Raw genomic sequence first — 22,938 nt, 5'->3', positions numbered from 1 at the left:
GTACTGTGGTGATATAGGACACTTGCTTTTTAGAAAATGCATGATGAAATACTGAAAGGTGAAATATCATGTTTTCAATTTACTTTCAAATTGTTCAACAACAAAATGTTACTGTTTAATTTGGATGGAATATGTATGGATGTTCGTTATGTTTCTGTGTTGCTACACATGTATGAAACTTTTCATACTAAAAAGTTGAGGGAAAAAAGTTGGGGGAAATTTACAACTTGTGCCCTCCCAAGGGTATCAATAGGTGAAAAAATAACCACAAACTGAGAGAAAATGTTTACAACATATAATAGTAAAAATGGACTAGTATCCACAATCTATTTTTTTTAACTCCTTAAAGAAATATATAAGAAAAAGGCAACAACGTAATATAAAATAGGCAAAAGACATGAAATAAGCTTTTCACAGAGAGCAATCAGGAATGAATATAATATACGTGAAAAGCAGCTCAACCTTGTTAGAATTTAGGAAATGCACATTCAAACAATGAGACTCCCAGTCTGGCCAAAATGGAGTAGTAACAGGGGCAGGATTTCCCTTCCCCATATTAAACAACAAAACACCCGTACAAAATATGTACAATAAAGTTTTTCAGACATTGGACAACCATGCAGGACAGTGGCTCTTGAGACGAGAACAAACAGGGAAAGTCCTACCACTGCCCAAGCTTAATGCAGGGAGAGCCTGGGCATGTCCCTGGATAGAGCATTTAGGGGAGCCAAGGTAAAATCTGTAGGGTAGAGTATTAGAGAGAGGAGCTACAGAGGGAGGATTCCAGATCTACAGAGAGTTCCCCTGAGGCTTCGGCTAATCAGTGTATGCACTTCAGAAAACTACCCCAAGGTGGGAAAGAACCAGAAAAAAATAAGTGGCAAAATTCAAGTTCATACAGGGCTCAGAATAGTTCTCGTTCTCAATAGCCAGAGTGGAGAAATCTCATAGTAAACCATGCATAAGGAAGATTATTCAGAAGGGTATTATCTCAGTAGTGAGCCAAATTAGCCTAGATTAAAGGCTGTTCTGGTCCTATCTCCTTAAGTATAAAAGCAAGCTATGAAAGGATCAAATTATTTCTAAATAACTATGTCCCAGAACAAAACTCAACATATTTAAAGGAATACAAAAAGCTCCAGCACCCAACTGTGTAAAATCCAAAAATTATCAGGCATGCAAAGAAGGAAATTACAACCCAATAATGAGGGGGGAAAAAAATCAATCAATAGCAACAGACAAGAAATGACAGATGACAGAATGGTCAAGTACATTAAAACAGTAATTATAAATATATGTCAGATGTGCCAAAAACTAGAGGAAAGCAGTAGTCTGGAAGGAGAGACATGGAAGATATAAAAAAGAACCAATTGGAACTTCTAAAGATTAAAAATATAATGTATGAGGTAAAAAATACACTGGACAGGATTGACAAGAGATTAGATACTTCAGGAGAAAAGATTAATGAACTTGAGGACATAGCAATGGAAACCAATCTGGAACACAGAAAAATAAATAAATAAATAAAAAGACTTAAAGAAAAAATAAAACAAAACAGAGCATCAGAGTGCTAAGAGACAGTTTCAAGTAGCCTAACATACAATTAGAGTCCCAGAGGGAAAGAAATGAAGGACAGAGACAGAAAAAAAAATGAAAAAGCCTCTAAAATTCCAAATTTGATGAAAACCATAAATCTACAGGTAAAGAGCTCCAGCAGAAGAAACATGCAGGGGGGAAAAAAAAACTACACCAAGCACATCATAATCAAAGTGCTTAAGAGCAGTGATCAAGGAAAACCTTAAAAGCAACTAAAGAAAAAGAAAAAGAAAAAAAAAAGTTTCACAAAGAAGAACAAATGTAAGAGTAATAGAAGTCTTCTTGCTGCAAACTACAATAATATACCACTTAACAGCCACTGGATTGGCAAAATTAAAAAGTCTGAAATTAAGAAGTATTAGAAATGCTGTGAAACTAAGGTAATTCATATAGTGCTGGTAGGGATATGATTGGTACAGCCACTGCAGAATATAACTTGGCATTATCTTATAAAGATGAAGATATCCATATCACATGACCAAGCAAATCACTCCTAGATAAAGAATGTTCATAGCAGCATTGTTTGCAATAGCAGAAACAAACCCCAAACATCCATCAACAGAAGAATGGATAAATTATGGTCTATTCATAATATAGCAATAAAAATGAATGACTTTCAAAAAACACTAAGCTGAAAAAAGCAAGTCACAGAAGTAAACGTACTTTATACCATTTATATAAAATTCAAAAACATACAAAACTTAACATTTCATTTAAGGATACATACATATGTTGTAAAACTATAATAACAAGCAAGAGAATGACAAACACAAAATACAGAATAATAATTATTTGAGGAGAGGGCGCTTTTAAAATGCCAGTAATATTCATTTCCTAAGCTGGCCAATGGGTACATGGCAGGTATTTATTATTCTTTATATCTTATATATACACGTTTGTGTATTTTTGTAGGCATGAAATACTTCATTAAAAATAAAGACTGAAAAATATGAAAGACTTTAAAAATGAAGACTACTATTTATGTATAACAATAAAATTAGTGTAAAAAAGTATACAAAGAAAATGTTCAATTCTTTATTTCTTTCCGTGCCCTGTACAATCAGTATTAATCTAAAAGGGCCATAATCCTACTGTGAAAAAAAAATAACAGGCAGTGTCTTTAACTGCTTTGACACAAAATCTGAATGTCTGGTACTCGAAGTTATACAAGAGCAAATATGTTAGCCACTCATGTCTGATTCTTCAACTTTCATCTGTACTTAGATTTTTCTTTATCTTTGGACTTCTTGGGACTCCTGCTTCGTTCTCTCTTTTTACTCCTTTCTCTTTCATAGGGATCTGTCTGGTATTTGGATTTGTGACTATTACTATAGTGGCCATCCCTTTCTCGAGATCGGCTACGACTTCGGTTTTGAGGTCGGTCTCTCTTTTCACTCTTTTGCTTCTCCCAACAACTTTCCTCTTCTTCATAGTGACCAAAGCCCATTTCCCTGTAGATATCCTGTCAAAGGAATAAAGAGAGAGGTATAAGTGAATCAGTAAAATAATCATTTTGTACACACTATCAACAAAACTTAGACAGGTCCTCCATTAGCAAGCAGTTTTAACAGCTCAAATTTGAACGCTACCACTAAGGCCAAGAATCTTGTAAGTTAAAAAGCAAAAATAATTCAGAAAAAGATTTAACCATTTTCTCATCGATCTCATTATTCTGTACTTACTATTTCAGCTGAACTGAAAGATCAGATCCAAAAACAAGGAACTGAAATAGCCCAATTGAAATAAGAAGTCTTTAGGGTGAAATTGCAATACCAAGAATTCTGGTTATGTGCGGTCACATTTCCACCTCCCCCCTCTCCACTCCCCAGAAATGTGGTTCCATCGCTGATCTACAATGAAACTACTAAAATCCCCATAAGAATCCTATAAAGAAGACATCATTTAAATAACATAGCCAGAAGACGTTTTAGACAGGTCAGTCAGCCTAAAGAGGAGAGGAAACAGATTCTGAATACTTGGGTCTGAGCAATTATTATTATTTTTTTTAATTTATTTATTTATTTTTGGCTGTGTTGGGTCTTCGTTTCTGTGCGAGGGCTTTCTCCAGTTGTGGCGAGTGGGGGCCACTCTTCATTGCGGTGCGCGGGCCTCTCACTATCGCGGCCTCTCCTGTTGCGGAGCACGGGCTCCAGACGTGCAGCTGAGCAATTACTTTTCAAGTATTTTTTTGTAACAGCTCCTCTCTAAATCTCTAAATAAACTTTCTGGTTTAGATTAAGCTGATAAATGTTTTTATTAAAATCATTATTGACATATTTCTTTAAAGTGAGTTAACAAACACTGAAATAATTCATTGCCCCAAAGACAACCAAGTGGGTACATTTAGTTCTATTCTCAGTAACTAAGGAGCAGTAGTAACGTTTCCATACAAAAAAGGGCTAGTTACAACACAACAATTCTATCTCTGCTCGTGTCTTATCCCTGATTAAAATGAGTACCTCCGCAAGTGGCTGAAATCTAAAGACACCAGAGCCAATGCTCTTTCAAGAATAGTTCATAAAATTCAACTTTTTTAAAAGATTTCTCAACAGAAAGGCAAAATTCTAAGGACTGAACTCCCAAGTGCCCAACTCTATCGCCTTAGACATTATTATAGTAGATGTAAATATCAAGGTTTAAAATCCAAGTGATGAATACCCAAGGTGAAGGACTGGGTTTTAAGCAAATGATTCGCAATTACTCCACATACTCTCTAGATACTGTACATTACGCCTGGCACAGAGATTGCAGTGAAATCTCTGTGAAAACAGACCTAACACGATTGTTATGCTCCACAGTGTTTGTGGAACACCTCACTATAAACTGACTCATCATTTCCCACACAAGACCAATAGTTCTTGTCATTCTGTAAGAGTCCTGGAGGTAGAAAATGAGTAGGTAGTTCAGCTTAACCTTTTATCAACTATTTTTGAGCAAAATGTGACATCCCTAGATAAAAGAATTTTTTGTGCTTCCTGTAACATACACAAAGTGTAAATATCTATGTACTATTCTGACTGTACACCTAGTACTTATTTCTGTACTGGTTGAGGCAATAAACTTTTTAAATGGAGAGACTGTTTTAGCTGATGTATAATCCTATAAAGTCTTCAGCACATTATTATACAAACAGGCACTTAAATGCTTTGAGTGTTTAAAATAAGAGAGAGAAAAGATTATGCAGTATTTAATTCTTTGAAAAAATTGAGTAAGCTGAAAATCTGAAATGGACTGAAACCTTAAAAACCTCTCCTACTTGGCACAGTTTTCAAAGCTACGCAAGCTTTGAAGTCGGGCAGCTCTAGGTTCACATGGTCTTTGCCATTCAGGAGATGTGTCAAACAAGAAATGCTCTTGAGGTTAGAGTCATCAGGGAAGGTTTCACAGAGAAGTTATAACGGACTTGAGATGAGCCTCAAAGGATGAGTGGCTTAGGGCTTGGAATGGCTTCAAGAAGGCTGATGCAAGGAGTGTAAGTGAAAACTGAAAAGCAAGGAAGAATGAGTACTGTATGTACGAAGGAGAAAAGTTTAGGCAGCTGGATGAAGCCATATTAGAACAGATCTAAGTATGTGCTTGCACAGTGCTAAGTGCTTTTGGAGTACAATATTATCCTCCTTCCAGATATAAGGAAACTGAGACTCAGGAGATCCCCATAGGTTGGAGATAATTATTTGATTGATCAGTAACTCTACATATAAAATTGAAAAGGGGGTGGTATAGAGTAATGAAAAAAATAATACCACATCCAACTGAATTAAAATAAATGTTAAACTTCCAGTCCTCCCACTAAACTATAAGGCCCATGGGCTTGTGGGGTCAGGACCTTCATATCTAACGTGAGGGAAACGAATCACATGAGCTCTAAGTCCTTTCCAGTATGGACTTTTAAAAATTCTATTTGTTCTACACATTTAAGACATAAGACAAGATGATTAAACAAACAAGCAGTTGAAAAAAAGAAAAAGAACACCATAAAATGGCCAATTTAAGGCACTCAACGTAACCGAGCCAATAATTTCATGTTTAGTAGTCAAAAAATTAAAAAATCAACCAAAAACTGTCCTTGCTGAGGTCTCTGGGAGTAAATCAGAGGTTTAGTTACATCTAAATCACTAAAATAATATTAAATGATTAAAATGACAACAAAAACAGAGTCCCAAATTATAAGAATACTGAACACCTATGAAATCCACAGAGGAAGACAGGCAAGTAGCCTGAGGACTTCTCAGCCAGGCAGCCCACGGCTGAGTACTCATTTCCTGTAACCCCAGTAAAACTCAAACCTCAAGAACACAGTAACCATCTCTGGAATTAAGACATGTGGTGGGAAAATTAAACAGAGATTTCGAAATTGAACAGTAAGGCTGTCATTCAATAAAAAACAAAGCACTTGAAGAAGTAAGTTAAAACATTCTTAGGAAACTAAGCTCACCAAGCAAAACACCACCAAACAGGAAAATTTGAGCTATACCTGAAAATTACCTAGCACTGAAAATTCCCTTTAACGATTACATTTTTGAGATTAAAATCAAAAGGATAAAAAGCAGAATAACAGAAAAAAACCGGGCCCACTAAAATCTTAAAAATGGATGCTATTTTATTAGAAAGAAGAGAAAATTAGTACAGCTATATTATTAAATCAAAGTACAAAATCAGAAACAATTGCTTTAATACACTTCGAAGGGAGAGATAAAGTTAGAATATTATTGCAGAAAGAGAAAGACATCTGCTACTGCTACTGTAAAGTTTTCAGTAATCAAACAGCAAGATAAAAAAGATTCACAAAAAGGCAGGGGTGCAAGGGTGGGAACCACAGACTTAAAATGCAGCCAGTCTTTGGAGTTTTTTAAGACGTCTGACCATCTCAAAGACACCAATGTGTGTTTCGGGCCCAAACTCATCGAGGAATCCACGTACGAGCGCAGGCTGAGGAGCTGTAGCTAACTGGGGGGACTAAGGGGTTTTAGGGGGAAACCTGCTGAACAGTCACAGAAGTGTGGTACAGCCACCATTCAAAAAGCTGTTGGGGTGATCTTCGGCTAAATTAGTAGAGTATAAAAACTAAGAGGGAGATGTTCCTATTGGATGACACTGGAATATTATACTATGAGACAAATTATATTAGAATTAACAACTGGAGTTAGGAAGGAAAACTGCTGACAGGAATATATTCCAGGTAAGAAGATTTAGAAAAGAAACTGACAGAAATATATTCCAAGGAAGAGGAACAGCAGTAAGGGTACAAGTGCAAATTTAAATTGTGGTTCCATTACTTATTAGCTGTGTAAAACCACTGGCAAGTGGCTGAACCTCTTTATTCTTTACTTTCTTTGCTGTGAATGGAGACAATAGTATCCACCTCGCATTATAAGGACACCAGAGATGTTACTATTACTGATTCATGTGAGAATTACTTGAAGGATTGACAAGGATGTAACTTAAAAACTGAGGGCAGGGCATAAATGATGGGACTCTTTAAGTAGTAAAAGGGCTATGGAAAGAAGAGAGATTAGATCTCTGCTGGATGACAGCAAGGAGTAGGAAGATTGGCTGTCTAGAAAACAGGGTGCTAAGAATATATATAAAATATGCATTTGCTAAAAATTTTTAAAATGAAGAATAAACCATAAAACACATAAAACGGTTACCTTTGGGGAAAGAAGAAAAGGGGGAAAGGACAAGGATGGAAGCTAGGTTTTCTATATGTACCATTTTGTAGATTTTACTTTGGATTACAATTAATTTTTAAAATTACGAAACAAAAGAAAAAATTTTAAGCTATCCTTAAACATCAAAAAGAACAAGTTAATTGAAATATGGATCCAGTTAATGGCCTTACCAGAGAGAAATTATTCCAAGTGATTTAAAACACGATTTGACTGTAAAAATAATAGTAAGAGCCAGTGTAGAAAATGTGTGCACACACATTTTTTTTTTTTCACTTAATCTTAACATGCCTGGACAATAAATATTACCTCGATTTCACAGAGGAGGAAACTGTGGCTCAAGAAAGTTAAATAATTTGATGAGGTCACATCAATGATTAGCAATGTAGAAATCTAAACCTAGCTTTTCTGACAGCAAATCCTTTACTTTGCCAATCACACTACATCTCTCCATCTCAGTGTCTTTGCTTAACATTCTCACCGTCTTGAGTCCCCTCTGCCAACTGAAAGCCTCCTCGTCTACCAGGGCCCAGGTTCAAGTGTCCTTACGTGGCAAAAACCATAGCAAGGGAATATAACGTAATCTGCTTTTCATTTAACTGAGAGCCAAAATGCAGGCTGGAAATGATTTCTTCTCTTTATAATTAATTTTCTTTGGGGAATTTTTATTATCATTGCCTTAGAAAATGTATTGTTCAGGAAAGCTCTGGGGATGATCAAGCTAATTATTAGTGCTGCTTTTATTTCATATATACCATATGGAAGGGCATAAACGTTTTTCAGGTCCTAAAACCTCAAGAGCTGTAAGTGCCGTAGGTAACACTTGGTGATAAATTAACACGATCCATTAGAAGAACTTTTTTACCATAACCACACTTGTTTTTGATGGGAATAAGTGAGTGTCCACAGGTATGAAAATCACTCTTGCTTCACAATGTGGAACTATATGATATATTAAGTTATTTCAAAAACAATCTTTTATAATCTGTTATATATATTCTTGAAAATTACAGTCCATTACCCTAGTGAAGCCATTCTACATCTTAAGAGTTAGAAACACATCCATCCCTGATCAGGACTATACCCTTATCTCCTAAATTAAGATGTAATTTACAAAGGGATGAAATATTTATTTCTCTACAGCTAAGTCTGAACATCAGTCAGTACCTGATTTGTATTTTTGACTGGCATATAGTCCTCATCTTCTTTTTCTTCAGAGCAGTGGCGGGTTTTCTTCTTGTGTTTTTTACTTGTGTGTGAGTAACTTGACTTTGAGTCTTCTGCCTGCTCATCTAGTATAAGATCATATTTTGCACTGCAGCAGCTAGTTAAGGACAAACGTGAGAACTGACACCGGTAATACATCAAAGCATAAGAATCTGGTAAACAATGGAGGCCATGAGGTTAAAGATAACTTTTTAAAGCAAGAAGCATCTCAGAAGCATAGAGTATATTTCTAAAACAAAACTAATTCACATTTTACTTCATTAGACAGTCAGGAAAAATGGAAAGAACACTTGTCTTAAATAAACGGTTATAAATTGGTAAGTGGGCCAAAAATATAGAGAGTAAAAAAAAAAAGAAAACTATAAGTAGCATAAAAAATAAGGAAGCATATTTGTCAATAATGAAAAACTTAAACTTAGAAAATGAGGCACATTTTTAACTAGAAAAAATTAAGACATTATAAACCCCAATGCCAGAGAAGCTGTACAGATGAAAAAGACACTCGTGTGACTCTTCTTTTGAGTGTAAATTAGTTCAGTCCTATAGGAGAAAATTTAGCAATGCATATCAATAGTTATCATGTTTAAATTCAAATAAGAATTTATAAAAAATAAAATAACAGTAAGTTAAATGAACACAAGCACAGCTGTCCCTCATTATCCACAGGGGATTTGCTCCAGGATCCCCTGAGGATACCAAAAGCTGCAGATGCTCAAGTCCTTTATATAAATGGCATGGTGTTTGCATATAACCTACACACATCCTCCTTCATACTTCAAATCATCTCATTACTTAAAAACTTAACACAATGTAAATGCTATGTAAACAGCTGTAAATACAACATAAATGCTAGTAAATAGCTGCCTGCACGGCAAATTGAAGTTTTGCTTTTTGGAACTTTCTGGAATATTTTTCCTGAATATTTTCCATCTACATGGATGCAGAACCTGCAGATACAGAGGGCCTATTGTATACATAACAGGATTATTTTTTTTTTAGGATTATTTTTAATAACAGAAACTAAGAACAATAAACAGCCTAGTAATAAAGATATACTTAAATACATCAGGGTATTTCAACTGATATATTACTGTAAAGGAAGTTATCAACAATGACAAATGAATGCTATTAAATAACCTGGAAGGGTGTTTATAAAAAATTAAAAGTGGAAAAAGCTTGAAGCAAAAACTGTATATACCACACAGTGATTATAACTTTATAAAGCTTTATAAAAGATCAAGGCTTGAGAGGAACAAGGAGAAATAAAAAGTATCATTTGCCTAGGCGGTAGAACTATGAGTGAATCATTTTTAAATTTCACATAAATGTTATAAAAATTGTAATAATGTATGTTTCAATTCAGAAATAAGTGTTTAATATACTATGTCTTAGAATAAGAGAAAATGTAAGACTATTAGACCCTCTTCTAAAAATAATCTTAAACTCTAAAACAGATTCTGAGGAAGGCTGACAAGGACTAGAACAGTGGTTTTCAAAAGAAAGACTAGGAGGAAGCCCAAAACGCACAGCTATTTTAGTGGCGTGTGGGACTAGAGTAACAGTAGACACACTTCCCTCAGGACTAGGGTTTCACATGCCACAGCTCTACGCTTCCTCAGCGATGTCTCATGCAGTAGGAAAACGCTGCAACTTCTGGCTCTTCACAAGACGGCTAAGGACAGCTAATCAGCCTGTACCATCCTATTATTACTCCACTATCTCCAACTTCTTTTCTCCTTTATACCATGTTGCAGTGTTTCCACAGTACCTTCTGGATGGTCTCCTTCTCCAGATACAAATTCAACAGTCCTTGCCTATGATTTCACCTCAGTGTTTGCTCTACACATGCTGCTCCCTGGCCAAAGTGCTTCAGAGTGGGCTTCCCTGGTGGCGCGGTGGTTAAGAATCCGCCTGCCAATGCACGGGACACGGATTCGAGCCCTGGTCTGGGAAGATCCCACATGCCGCGGACCAATTGGGCCCGTGTGCCACAACTACTGAGCCTGCACTCTAGAGCCCATGAGGCACAACTACTGAAGCCCGCGCGCCTAGAGCCCGCGCTCCACAACAAGAGAAGCCACCGCGATGAGAAGCCCGTGCACTGCAACGAAGAGTAGCCCCCGCTCGCTGCAACTAGAGAAAGCCCGCACGCAGCAACGAAGACCCAATGCAGCCAAAAATAAATAAATAAATAAATAAATATTTAAAATAATAATAAACTATTTTGAAAAAGTGCTTCGGAGCTTCAGAGTGTTTCAAACTACTGATCATAATCCATCAATGGGGTGTAAAATCCAGTTAGTGGGTCACCAAAAGCCAGCATTTTAAAATAACATAGACTAGAAAATAGAGTACATGGCATCTAATGAAAATATTATTTTATAACACTGTTGTTTCAATTATGTGTGTGTGTGTGTGTGTGTGTGTGTGACAATGATTATACTTGGACTGTACTGAGTCAAGATGTAAACTGTATTTAATGGATCACAGATAAAGAAAATATTGATAATATCCCACCTCAGCCCTCCTCTCCCGCCCTATTCAAGCTGTAGCTTTAATGTCACTACTTATAGTATTACTTGAGGATCCTCTGACCCCTTACCTCTATTATGAGTCCCATATCCCACAAATGCACTTCTCTGCAACACTCTAGACATATTTAATTAATGGTGATTATTTAATGTCTGTTCTTAATGTCTTTAAGGTCCAGGGGCTACATTTCATTGCGAAACTTCACTGGGCATGTAACAGATGCCAAATGACATCAGCTGATTACTTGGAATACCACCAAGACACTTGCGGTATCTCTTCCTTCCTTGCTCATCCACTATCTTCTATTCACCACTACAATCAAGACTTTTAGAAGATGTCAAATCTCTCCAAAATCCTACTTTGTGATCTCCCTGTCCTCTTTTCCCCAATTACTTCCCTGAGGTCTAGTGCAGCCAAGTTAAACTTCTCTCTTCTACTTCTGTTTTTGAATCTTATTAATAGTTTAACAGCACCTTCTCTCTCATGACCTATAAAGTACATCCCATGTCTTTCTAATTGACTTATCTGTACTTAGATTATCATCAGAATCCCCTTTCTTCACCATGGTAATAATGTATGTGAAAATATATATATATGTGCTACATATGAAGACATATGTTCTGTCCCTCTGTAATTGTACCTATAATTTGTAGATTACAAATGACTTGCTAAAATGAAACCTATCAATTACCAGGAATGTAAAGATCATCCTACTGGGTCAGATTCATGAATTCCTTTCTCTTGTTCAGTATGCTGTTTGTGAATAATGAATAGTGGTTTGCACCAGGACATGCCTGTCTTCTCCATCAACTTCAAAAGGTTAAAAGCAGCACTGTTCAATACTAGCCATGGGTAGTGGTTTAAATTTAAATTAATTAAAATTAAACAAGTTTTAAAATCCAGTTCCTCAGTCCATTTCACACGCTCGATAACCACATGTGGTTAGCAGCCATACTGGACAGTGGAGACACAGCACATTTCTATCACTGCAGGAAGTCCCCTTATACAGCACTGGCCTACAGACTGATTCTCAAACACACCGAGTTCCTTTCTTAACTCTCAGTAATCTATCATCTTGAATTTAAAACACTTTAATACTAGGTATCCTTCCTTTTCAGCCTGAACACCCGCTATGCGGGGAAGATGCCTCCTTCTACTTTATACTCCACAGCTGACCTTCCTTTCATTTGTCCTACACACTTCCCTTCTTCCACTTGCAGTTTCTAGTGGTTGGCCTCAATTTAATTTCAAAGATTTGGTGAATAAATCTCAAGTGTATTCCATCCACACCTTTTATGATTCTAAGATTTCAATCATACCCCCTCTAATGCCCACGTTTTCAGACCAATCTTAGTTTACTGTTTGGTTTGTCTGTATGTGAAAGCCTCTTTTCATGCTGATTATGTCAGTATACTCCAGACTTTATCCAACTCTAACACCTTACAATGCTTTGTGCATTAGACAGCCAATACAATAAAAAATATTTAACAGGTCAACCTGATATTCATCTTTCCTGATGAATACTTGGAAAAAAAATGTCTATATAGTATGGGTAAACAGAATCCCTAAAACACCAACAGAAACTAGGAAACAAGAAACTACTTACGAGAAAGAATCACAAAAGAAATAACCTTTGCCATGTATGGAGTGATAGATTTATAATGAGAATATCAATGAACAAACTAAAATGACATAATATGAAAAGTATATTTCATTGCTTCTTATTTGTCTCAGCCTAAAACTTGAAAGAATCTATAAACTAAAGGGTCAAGTCAATGGATTTCTTTTTAATCCTATAAAAGTCAACTTTTGTACACAATAGGAGCCCAATAAATATTTGCTGCTAGACTGACAATGTATTATGCAGAAAGAAGCAATCTAATAACGTAAAACAACAACAGGATTTTGTTATCTACATATTCACCAACTCCAAAGAAGTTAAACATATAAGAAGGGTTAACACAAAGCGTTTAGCTTAGCTATAACAAAGAAATTTCTGACTATGAGAAATTTAAAACATTAAGATTATATATAGAAAATACAACTCTTACCTGCAGATCTTCTGAGAATAAGAGATAACCTTAACCTAAGTGTAGGGAGGTAAAAGAATTAAGCTCAAAACTTCTTTCAACCTTAACTCTCTCCATACAATAGAGAATATACTGAAAAAGCAAAGTATACATATGTAAAATGGTGAAAAGAGGTAACAATCAACTAAGTGATTTCTTCACAAACCATCTGGATTCAGGAACTTGTCTTCTATAGCCTTTTTATAAGGTATCACACTCTAATCTCCAGATTGGACGGTCAATACATATTGACCAACTGGTTCTTGTGAAGGATACTCCTGTTTGGGCTTTACTTTATCTTTCAGAACCAGATTAGATGTTTTATCCTGTTCCTTTTCATATTCCTTGAAATCACTCTTGGTGTATTTCCCACCTATTTAAAAAAAGAAGAAACAGCCTAGTAAGAAAATCACCTGATTCATCAAGAACAATAATTATTTTATAAGAGGTATAATATATAAGAACTATTTTATAAGTGGCATATATATCAGGGGATAGAAAAAGGCTGAGAAGAAAACAAAAGAATCATAGTAATTCATTCTCCACCACTATTTTAACTGAAATCAGATATCCATTTTGCTAGGTAGCCAGATGCTGCCCCCTAATGACATACATGAATATTACAACACCAAACTTCCAAATCCTAAATTACGCAGTGAATACAATCACTGGAAAATAATTCAGGGTTCAAGTACAGCCATTAAGTCTATGAGAACATTAGGCCCAAAGGAAATTGAGGGCTTGGGACCTGTGTCTGAGATCTGAGAGGCTTATAAGCATCAAAGACAAGATGAATCTATTTGGCAATTCCAGAAGCTCTGTAAAGGAAAAGGGCCAGTAGGCCAAGTTTCATATAAATGTGAAACAGACAACTGTAAGAGTTAAAATACTGGTAACTGTAACAAACAGGCACCATTTCATCACTGAAAAATATGTGCCATGTGCCTGCCATTAGAAGTCTCACTATGGATGAAGCAGTTATGGTATATTGTCGAAGGAGCAACAGATCAAAGTGAGAAGTTTTGGATTCAAATCTTGACTCTAGTGGGAGGTCCTAGGTAGGACACTTCAATTCTCTGAAAGTCATTCTCTTCATTTAGGAACTGAAAATAATATCAACATTTCACAATGCTGTTGGAATCATTAAACAAGGCTATAAGGAAAAGTACTTAGCACTGTGAATGGTACACAAGATATGTTCAATTTTTTTAAATGTTAATCCATAATATACAGAATTATCTCAGGAACTTCCCTGGTGGCACAGTGGTTAAGAATCCACCTGCCGGGCTTCCCTGGTGGTGCAGTGGTTAAGAATCTGCCTGCCAATGCAGAGGACACGGGTTCAAGCCCTGGTCTGGGAAGTTTCCACATGCCGCGGAGCAACTAAGCCCGTGCGCCTCAACTACTGAGCCTGCGCTCTAGAGCCCGCGAGCCACAACTACTGAGCCTGCGTGCCACAGCTACTGAAGCCCGTGCACCTAGAGCCCATGCTCAACAAGAAAAGTCACTGCAATGAGAAGCCCATGCACCGCATCAAAGAGTAGCCCCCGCTCTCCGCAACTAGAGAAAAGCCCGCGCGCAACAAGATCCAATGCTGCCAAATAAATAAATAAATTTATAAAAAATAAATAAATAAAAACACTGCATCAGCAATCAAAAACCCGTAGTATTTCAGTATACACAGATTCAACCTTAAGTTTGTTACGCTACCACTAGCAGAAATTTATTTGACATATATATGCATATGTAGGATATGTCATATGTGTATACACAGATCTTTTCAATTTTGTACCATATGACAACTAAAACAAACAAACTTTATAAAAAAGAATTTTTTAAAAAAATTTATTTGTTTTTGGCTGCGTTGGGTCTTTGTTGATGTGCACGGGCTTTCTCTAGTTGTGGCGAGCAGGAGCTACTCTTTGTTGCGGTGCGCGGGCTTCTCATCCCGGTGGCTTCTCTTTTTGCAGAGCACGGGCTCTAGGCACATGGGCGTCAGTAGTTGTGGCACACGGGCTTAGCTGCTCTGCAGCATGTGGAATCTTCCCAGACCACGGCTCAAACCCACGTCCCCTGCACTGGCAGGTGGATTCTTAACCACTGCGCCACCAGGGAAGCCCCAGAAAAAAGAATTTTTAAGAGTTTTGCATCTAGAAGAGCCAAACCACCAAATGATAATTACTTTGGAAACATGTTATGTCTGCAATGGGTAATTATAAGTGATTTATAATACAGTCAAACATAGAAAATATATTCATCATCAGTTTAAAATACACCTATACATCAGATAGAGAAGGACAAATATCATATGATATCACTTATATGTGGAATCTAAAAAAATAGTACAAATGAACTTATTTACAAAATAGAAATAGAGTTACAGATGCAGAAAACAACCTTATGGTTAACAGGGGGATGGGCGAGTGAGATAAATGGGGAGATTGGGCTTGACATATACACACTACTATATACAAAATAGATAACTAATAAGGACCTACTATATAGCACAGGGAACACTACTCAATACTCTGTAATGACCTACATGGGAAAAGAATCTAAAAAAGAATAGATATATGTATATGTATAACTGACTCACTTTGCTGTGTACCTGAAACTAACACAACATTGTAAATCAATTATACTTCAGTAAAAATTAAAAAATTAAAAAAATACAAATACACACACTCACACACACATACCCCCATCTTATATACTAGATAGCAGCTAGGTAAAATCAAATAGCAGGAGTTACATCACTGAACATTTCTAGTTAACAGCACTGTCAAAAGAGATACACACACACACACACACACGATGCAAAGCAGAACAGAAACAAAGGAAGATGAACCAACATACCTTTTCCTTTCCATTTAACCTTTGCAACAGACTGGCTAAAGTCCACATGTATTCTTCTGTCATCTATAAGTACATTGTCCATCTTGAAGAACGCTTTCTCACAATCTTCTTCCTGATAGTAATTATAAAAACTCAAGCATAAATCTTTATAGAAAAGATTTCTGCAGCTAGAACAAATACTGAAAATACAAAAAGTTTCTTGTTACTAAAACTAAAATTTGAATACTTACTATGCACCAAATGCTGTTAAATGCTTTGCATCTATCATCTCAATTAACTCTGATAACAACCTTCTGAGGTATTACCTATTATTACCTCCATTTTCTCAAAGAGAAAACAGAGGTTTAGAGCGGTATAGAAGTTGCTAAAGGGCACACAGTTGGCAAGGGCGAGAGCCAGGATTTGAACCGAGGCAGTCTGATTGCAGTGCACATACATATACTTACCAACTGTGTTATACAAATCCATAATTCCTTTTACTCAAAACCCAAAAATATCCTGAAAACTGTTTTTATAAATTTGGTGTTAAAATCCACGTGACAGCAAAACCTAATGGAAGGATAAACCTTAACTTATTCTACTTAGTATGAATATTCATTTGTTTTCACAGCAGAAGTATTTCTGTGATTATGGAATGCTGACCCAGAAGTGTGCCACGTAACCCAGAGATATGTGTGTTGCACACACACACACACACACAAACACGCAGTATTACATTTCTAAATTCTGAAAAAGTCTGCAATGGGAACAGCTATTCCCAAGGGTTTTGGATAATGGATTGTGGGCCTATGATACCAAGGTCTATGTTACATAAGAATTCTTGTCAGTAACTTCGCAAGCCCTACATCCCCATTTCTGACATCTGAAGACTAGAAATGACACATTTCAATCCAGCACTGATCAATTTTCTCCTAGGTCCCTGGAAACTTATTTTTTGGTCTGTTCACAACTCAACTAGAAACAATCCAAAGAGAAGCAGATAAAAGAACTAGTTATAATCATATTTATTTACAATGTATGTCAAGAATTAAATGGAACATAAACTCCAAGGGACAAAACTTTATTCATCTTTGAATCTACATCATTTAGACCATCATCTGGCACATGGTAGGCAATCAGTGCATGTTTGATAAATCTGACTGATGACCCTTAGGCAGGCATAATTCCATCACTGTGCCATTTCCCCAAAGAGAAAGTTCTCAGATACTTTTTTTCAGGAGGATAATATTTGCAAATACTCAATTTACTTATACCTAAACAACAGTTAAGGAATCTCTTCAAAATTTAGATTAAACACATTGTAAATCAACTACACTTCAATTAAAAATTATAAAAAACACATGGAAATGCATGCAAAGGACAAAAATATCCAAGAAAATCTTTAAGAAGAACAAAGTTGGAGGACTCACACTACCGATATCAAGACATTATAAAGCTGTAGTAATTCACACAACTTGAGAGTGGTGCAAGGACACACAAACAGACCAGTGCAACGGTGCGGCACCCAGAAACAGACTTTACACATGTGGACACCTGATTCATGACAAAGCTGGTACTGAAGAGCTATGCGAATGGGTCAACCTTTTTAACGAATTTTGCTGGGTCACCTGGCTATCTTATGCAAGAAAAATGAAATTTAACACGACACACATAATATACAAAAATCAAATTTCAGATCTAAATGGGAAAGATAATTTCACAACAGAGCTTCTAAAGATAGCATAGAGAATATTTTCATGACTTCAGGTAGGCAAACATCTTTAAAAATAGGCAATAAGGAAGAAAAGCTGACAAGCTGAACTAAAAATTAGAAATTTCTGCTTATCAAAAGACACCATTAAGAACGGGAAAAAGGTAATCCACTGAGCAGCAGATACTTGCAATACATACAACCAAAAAAGAGTTTGTACCCAGAAAGTACAAAGAATTCTTACAAATCAATAAAAAGGCACAAACACCCAATCCCAAAGTGGCCAAGTCTTGAACAGGTATTTCATTTTTATAAAGGACGTTTAAATGGCAATAAACATATGAAAAGGGGCTCAATCAGGAAAATGCAAAATAAAACCACAATAAGATACCACTACACACCCACCAGAGTGGATAAAATTTAAAAGACAGACCATACCAAGAGTTGGTGAAGCTACAGAATAATAGGGACTCCCATACATTGCTAGTGGAAGTGAAAATTAGGATAATCCCTTTGGAAAGCTGACTGGAATTATCTCCTGAAGCTACGCCTACCCTATGACGCAGCAATTCCCTCTTGGATAAATACCCAACAAAAATGCATACATTTGTACACTGAAAGACATGACAGAAATGGTTTAGAGCAGCACCATTCATAGTAGCCAAAACTGGGAAAGACCCAAATGTCCATCAACAGCAGACTGGAAATCTAAATAATGTTATATATGCGCAATGAAATACCATATGGCAATGAAAATTTACATACACACAATAAAATACTATATGTCAGTGAAAATTTACATACACACATAAAATACCATATTTCCAATGAAAATTAACAAAAAAGTTAAAAGCTACATGCAGTAACGAACAAATCTTGCAAATGTTAACACTGAGCAAAAGAAGCTAGACACCAAAACCACACATTGTGTGTACACTGATATGAAGTTTAAAATTAGACAAAATCTATATCAGAAGTAGCATCAATGGGGAAGTTTGCGGAAGGGGACACAGGTGGGGCCTCTGGGATTCCGGTAATTTTTTTTCTGCTGGCATTTTATTTCTTGACCTGGGTGGTGATTTACATGGGTGTATTAACTGTGATTAATTCATCAAGCTGTTCACTCATGAGCTGCACGTTTTCGGCATGTATTTCATTCCTCAGTTTTAAAAAAATTTTGATCAGATTATCCAAAGCATAGAGAACTTGCATAACATGCAAAAAAGACTCAGCGATGGATACTTACAAAGAGGCTACCGCTCAGGAGAATTATGAAGCAGAATAACGTAGCTTAATCTAATTTTCAAGAAAAGAGAAAGGCTACAAAAGATTCACCTCAGGGACTTCCCCAGTGGCACGGTGGTTAAGAATATGCCTGCCAATGCAGGGGACACGGGTTTGATTCCTGGTCCAGGAAGATCCCACGTGCCACGGAGCAACTAAGCCTGTGCGCCACAACTACTGAGCCCGTGTGCCACAACTACTGAAGCCCATGTGCCTAGAGCCCGTGCTCTGCAATAAGAGAAGCCACCGCAATGAGAAGCCCGTGCACCACAACGAAGAGTAGCCCCCGCTCGCCGCAATTAGAGAAAGCCCGCGCTCAGCAACTAAGACCCAACGCAGCCAAAAATAAATAAATAAATAAAAGGTTCACTTCAAAAACTGAAATGTTGAATCATGATAAAGAATCCATAGATTCTAGAACCACTCTATGCTCTAAAGTTGACCTGAACTATGTATTCATGGCAAATGGTATACCTGCAGAAGATATTAGTCTATCTGCCATAAACAAAATGAAATTATGTTTGTAAGCAAATAAACAATATAATCTATGCTCAGTGATGGAATAACACTGTCAAGTTGACAAAAAGTATTCATAGAAAACTAAAGGTAGAGATCTCCTTTCTGCTGACACCAATGTACCTTGTAAATATTATGTCTGGTACACCTGACACAGTGTCTAGGTATAATGTGTTATGTGTCTGTCTTCCTCAACCCTCCATTATTCATCTTGTACCCCTAGGCCCTACTGCAGTGCCTGAAATATAAAAGGTGTTCAAAAAGTACTTTGGAATAACTATAACTTAGAATGAGCTACTATTGGACATACTTCAGTCCAAAGCTGCAAAAAGAAATAACATAGCCTAGCAAAATGGCTAAAAACATTGGGAACAGCATCAGACATACCTAAGTTCAAATCCTAAGAGCAAATACAAGCTTTTGTATTTATTTATCAGATGAAGAAAAGTGCAAAGAAGAAATAGAATTAATACAAATGTTCCTAGTCACTGTATAAGTCACATTTAAATTTGATGGGTTTTTTTTTAAAGAATTACAATGAATTTATGAGTATTAACAACATTTTAAATCTGAACAATTTTATAAATATGGGTGGTAGTTAATATTTGTTATATAAAATGTTAATTGAGTTAGTAACTATTTCTTTGAAAATAAAACAGCAGGACAGAAGGCTATGACATTCACTAGGTACATGATTTTAAACAAGTCACACTACCACTGTGTGTCTCAGTTTACTTATTTGGAGAAGGAGGACAGTACCTATCTCAGAGTTGTGAGGATTAAATGCAGGTCAAATAGCACAATACTTGCTTAAAGAAAATTACTTGAGTAACATAAGCTATCATTCCTATTACAGATCTAGAAAGTGCCATCTAATCTCATACTCAAGTTTTACTTATAAGGAAGATAATGCGTAGAAAGAAGAATTCTAAATAAACTGCCAAATATCATAGAATAGTTGGTCAGTGACAGAGCTGAAATTAATATCTAGATCATAACACCCAGGTTGGTTCTCTTTCTATTACTCAATTATTATATCTACCTAAATAGCACTGAAAAATTGTTTATAGAATGTGAAGAACTTTATCTAAAACTTTAAAATTTTAAAGATACATTCATGTAGGTTGAAACTGAACCTAAAGTAAAGATACGTACATTAACATTGATAGATGTTAAATTTATCCCCTATTTGAATATAACAAAGTTATTTTTCTTGGGTGCCTAAAGAAAGGGCAAACTAATTTTCTAATCTTAGAGACCAGAAAAAGTTCTATACATTTTCACACTTTAATACCATAGAACAAAAAAAATACAAATTTAATATATCTATATTATGACCTACTTTTTCAAATTCAATAAAAGCATAACACAGGGATTCTCCAGTCTTCCAATCCCGGATAACTTCACAACTGAAACAAAGTTTGGAAAAAAGTGACTTTAAAGAAAAAGCATTCACTCTTACTCTTCAAAAGTAAAAAACAAAATAAGCCAAAGTTAAATTCACAGAACTATATTTCTCCAAATTTCTTCAATAATAATTATTTTTTTAAAAATAGTTCACCAGTCTAGAAACTAAATTATCTAGATTCTACTATAAATGCCCTATCTAGGCCTACAATCCAAAATTCCCAAAACACTGAAGGAAGAATAGATAAAAATATTTAATTTTCCTTTGGCAAAGGGAAATTACTGCTAAAAATCCTTTTAAATTGTAATTTATTTCTAGTCCAAATGCAGATGAATTACAGATTATCTAATGTCACTGTAGAATAATGCACACACATTCATACATATACACATGTTTAGTAAACTTACGATTTGGGATTTTTGAATTTTAATATAAACCAAGCTCAAATGTAATCGCATATGTCTAGCTATTACACAGAACTAATCCATCTTAACCAAGTGAAAGGGCCAATAAGGTGGAATTTAAAGCACCTGGCTTAATCATTTTTCCTCATGTATCTCAAGTCTCATTTTAAACACATGAAATGAAACAGGGATATAAAACATTGTGAGAGAAAGGAAAAGTAATCACATTATAGCATATGGTTCAGCTGTTACAATATTTAAGTATACATTAAAATGTAAATATTGAACAAAGATCTAACCAAAATTATGATACAACCAAAGTAGTAGGCAGGGAGAATGAAGAGGGCAGGATAGAAATAGAGGTGAATCCGCATCTTCCTTAGCAAGAAGTTAGAATATAATGTCTCCAATTTAAAAATAAGAAGTAGCAGTATAGGAAATATTTTTATAAAGATGATATAAGTGAGTAGAGGAATAAAGTCAGGTAGTCTTTTAAAGAAAGATTTTTCTTTCAATAGAAGAATAAAGAATGGCTTCATAGAAGAAAAAACATGAAATGAAAGGAAATTCTAAACTTAAAATATTTTTTAATCAATTACAAAATATTCCCCTTTCTCATAGAAACACTAGCTTCATAAACTTTTGCATTAATAATACAAGGAAAATTAACCAAAAGAAAAATTTTAGAAAACTTAGATTCAAATTAATTTTGACATAGGTTGCTGGTAATTCTAGGGAGAATTTAAATGAGATAGATATTTAAAATATTAAAGAAGAATACTACAGAACTAGACTGAAACTGTTCCATTCACTTCCTGTTTTAGAGTTGAAAATGTCTGTGCTGGGAGTGAGAGAATCACTCAATGTATAATGCATACACACACATTACAATATATACACACACATATATCTACGCATACACATTTACATACATGTTTTTCTTCCCTACTGTCCAACAGACTCATCTGTAAAACTCACCCGTATAAAATTCACCTAGAGTTCACAGACTCATCAAAAATGTTATTAGAAAACCACCAACTAATACCTAGTTTTTCTAAATCTTTCACTAATTCTAGAGACTACCTTCTTATTGGCCCAAATCTTGAGAATATTATCTCCAGATCTTCATCTGTGGTCACTGGGTTCAATTTACACACAAAGAGCACATTTTCTGGAGGTTTAATATCTGCATCAGGTAGGTCTCCCACCTAAATGATAAATAAACAAGAATATAAATCAACTCCTTTATTTAATTCGCATTCTAAACATCCCGTATTTAGCCCACAATGCTGATTCCCTGAAATATCTAAATTTACATTATAAACTACAGGCTCAGGAAAAGAAATCTTAAAGATTTCAAAATTCAAAACTCCATGCTTCCTGGCAGTAACAATATTAATAGCCAAAATATTTATCCGACCCCTACTTTGTGTGAAGACCATGTTTGGCACTTCATATACATTACTGCCAATTCTTAAAACAACCATGCAATTTCCATTTTACTTTTCCATGAGTAAAGTAAAATTCATAACGGTTAAATAACTAACTTGCCCAGGGCCACACAGTTGTAAGCAACAGAGTTGGGATTTGAACCCAGGTCTACCTGGCTTCAAAGTCCCAATTTTATCTCCGCTTTTTCTTTCTTCAAGTATTTAATATATTTTTGAAAGAATTGATGTAAAGTATA

At 35.6% G+C, this 22,938-nt stretch overlaps 1 protein-coding gene across 2 annotated transcripts in view; it reads right to left on the bottom strand.

The window, feature by feature from the left end:
* Nucleotides 1-2,617: 2,617 nt before the first annotated feature.
* Nucleotides 2,618-22,938, bottom strand: part of PPIL4 (peptidylprolyl isomerase like 4) — a 32,026-nt gene continuing 11,705 nt past the window's right edge. For both annotated transcript variants that reach the window (XM_082474773.1, XM_082474772.1), the window contains exons 8-13: nt 22,335-22,459; nt 20,782-20,848; nt 15,950-16,061; nt 13,370-13,466; nt 8,433-8,580; nt 2,618-3,058 (exon numbers count right to left, since the gene is read on the bottom strand). In XM_082474773.1, coding sequence (XP_082330899.1) covers nt 2,807-3,058; nt 8,433-8,580; nt 13,370-13,466; nt 15,950-16,061; nt 20,782-20,848; nt 22,335-22,459 — 801 coding nt within the window. In that variant the 3' untranslated portion in view covers nt 2,618-2,806. The remainder of the gene's footprint in view (nt 3,059-8,432; nt 8,581-13,369; nt 13,467-15,949; nt 16,062-20,781; nt 20,849-22,334; nt 22,460-22,938) is intronic.

Source organism: Balaenoptera physalus, assembly GCF_965194825.1.
Source record: "Balaenoptera physalus genome assembly, chromosome: 9".
NCBI lineage: Eukaryota > Metazoa > Chordata > Mammalia > Artiodactyla > Balaenopteridae > Balaenoptera > Balaenoptera physalus.
This window is presented reverse-complemented; position numbering and strand designations above follow the sequence as displayed.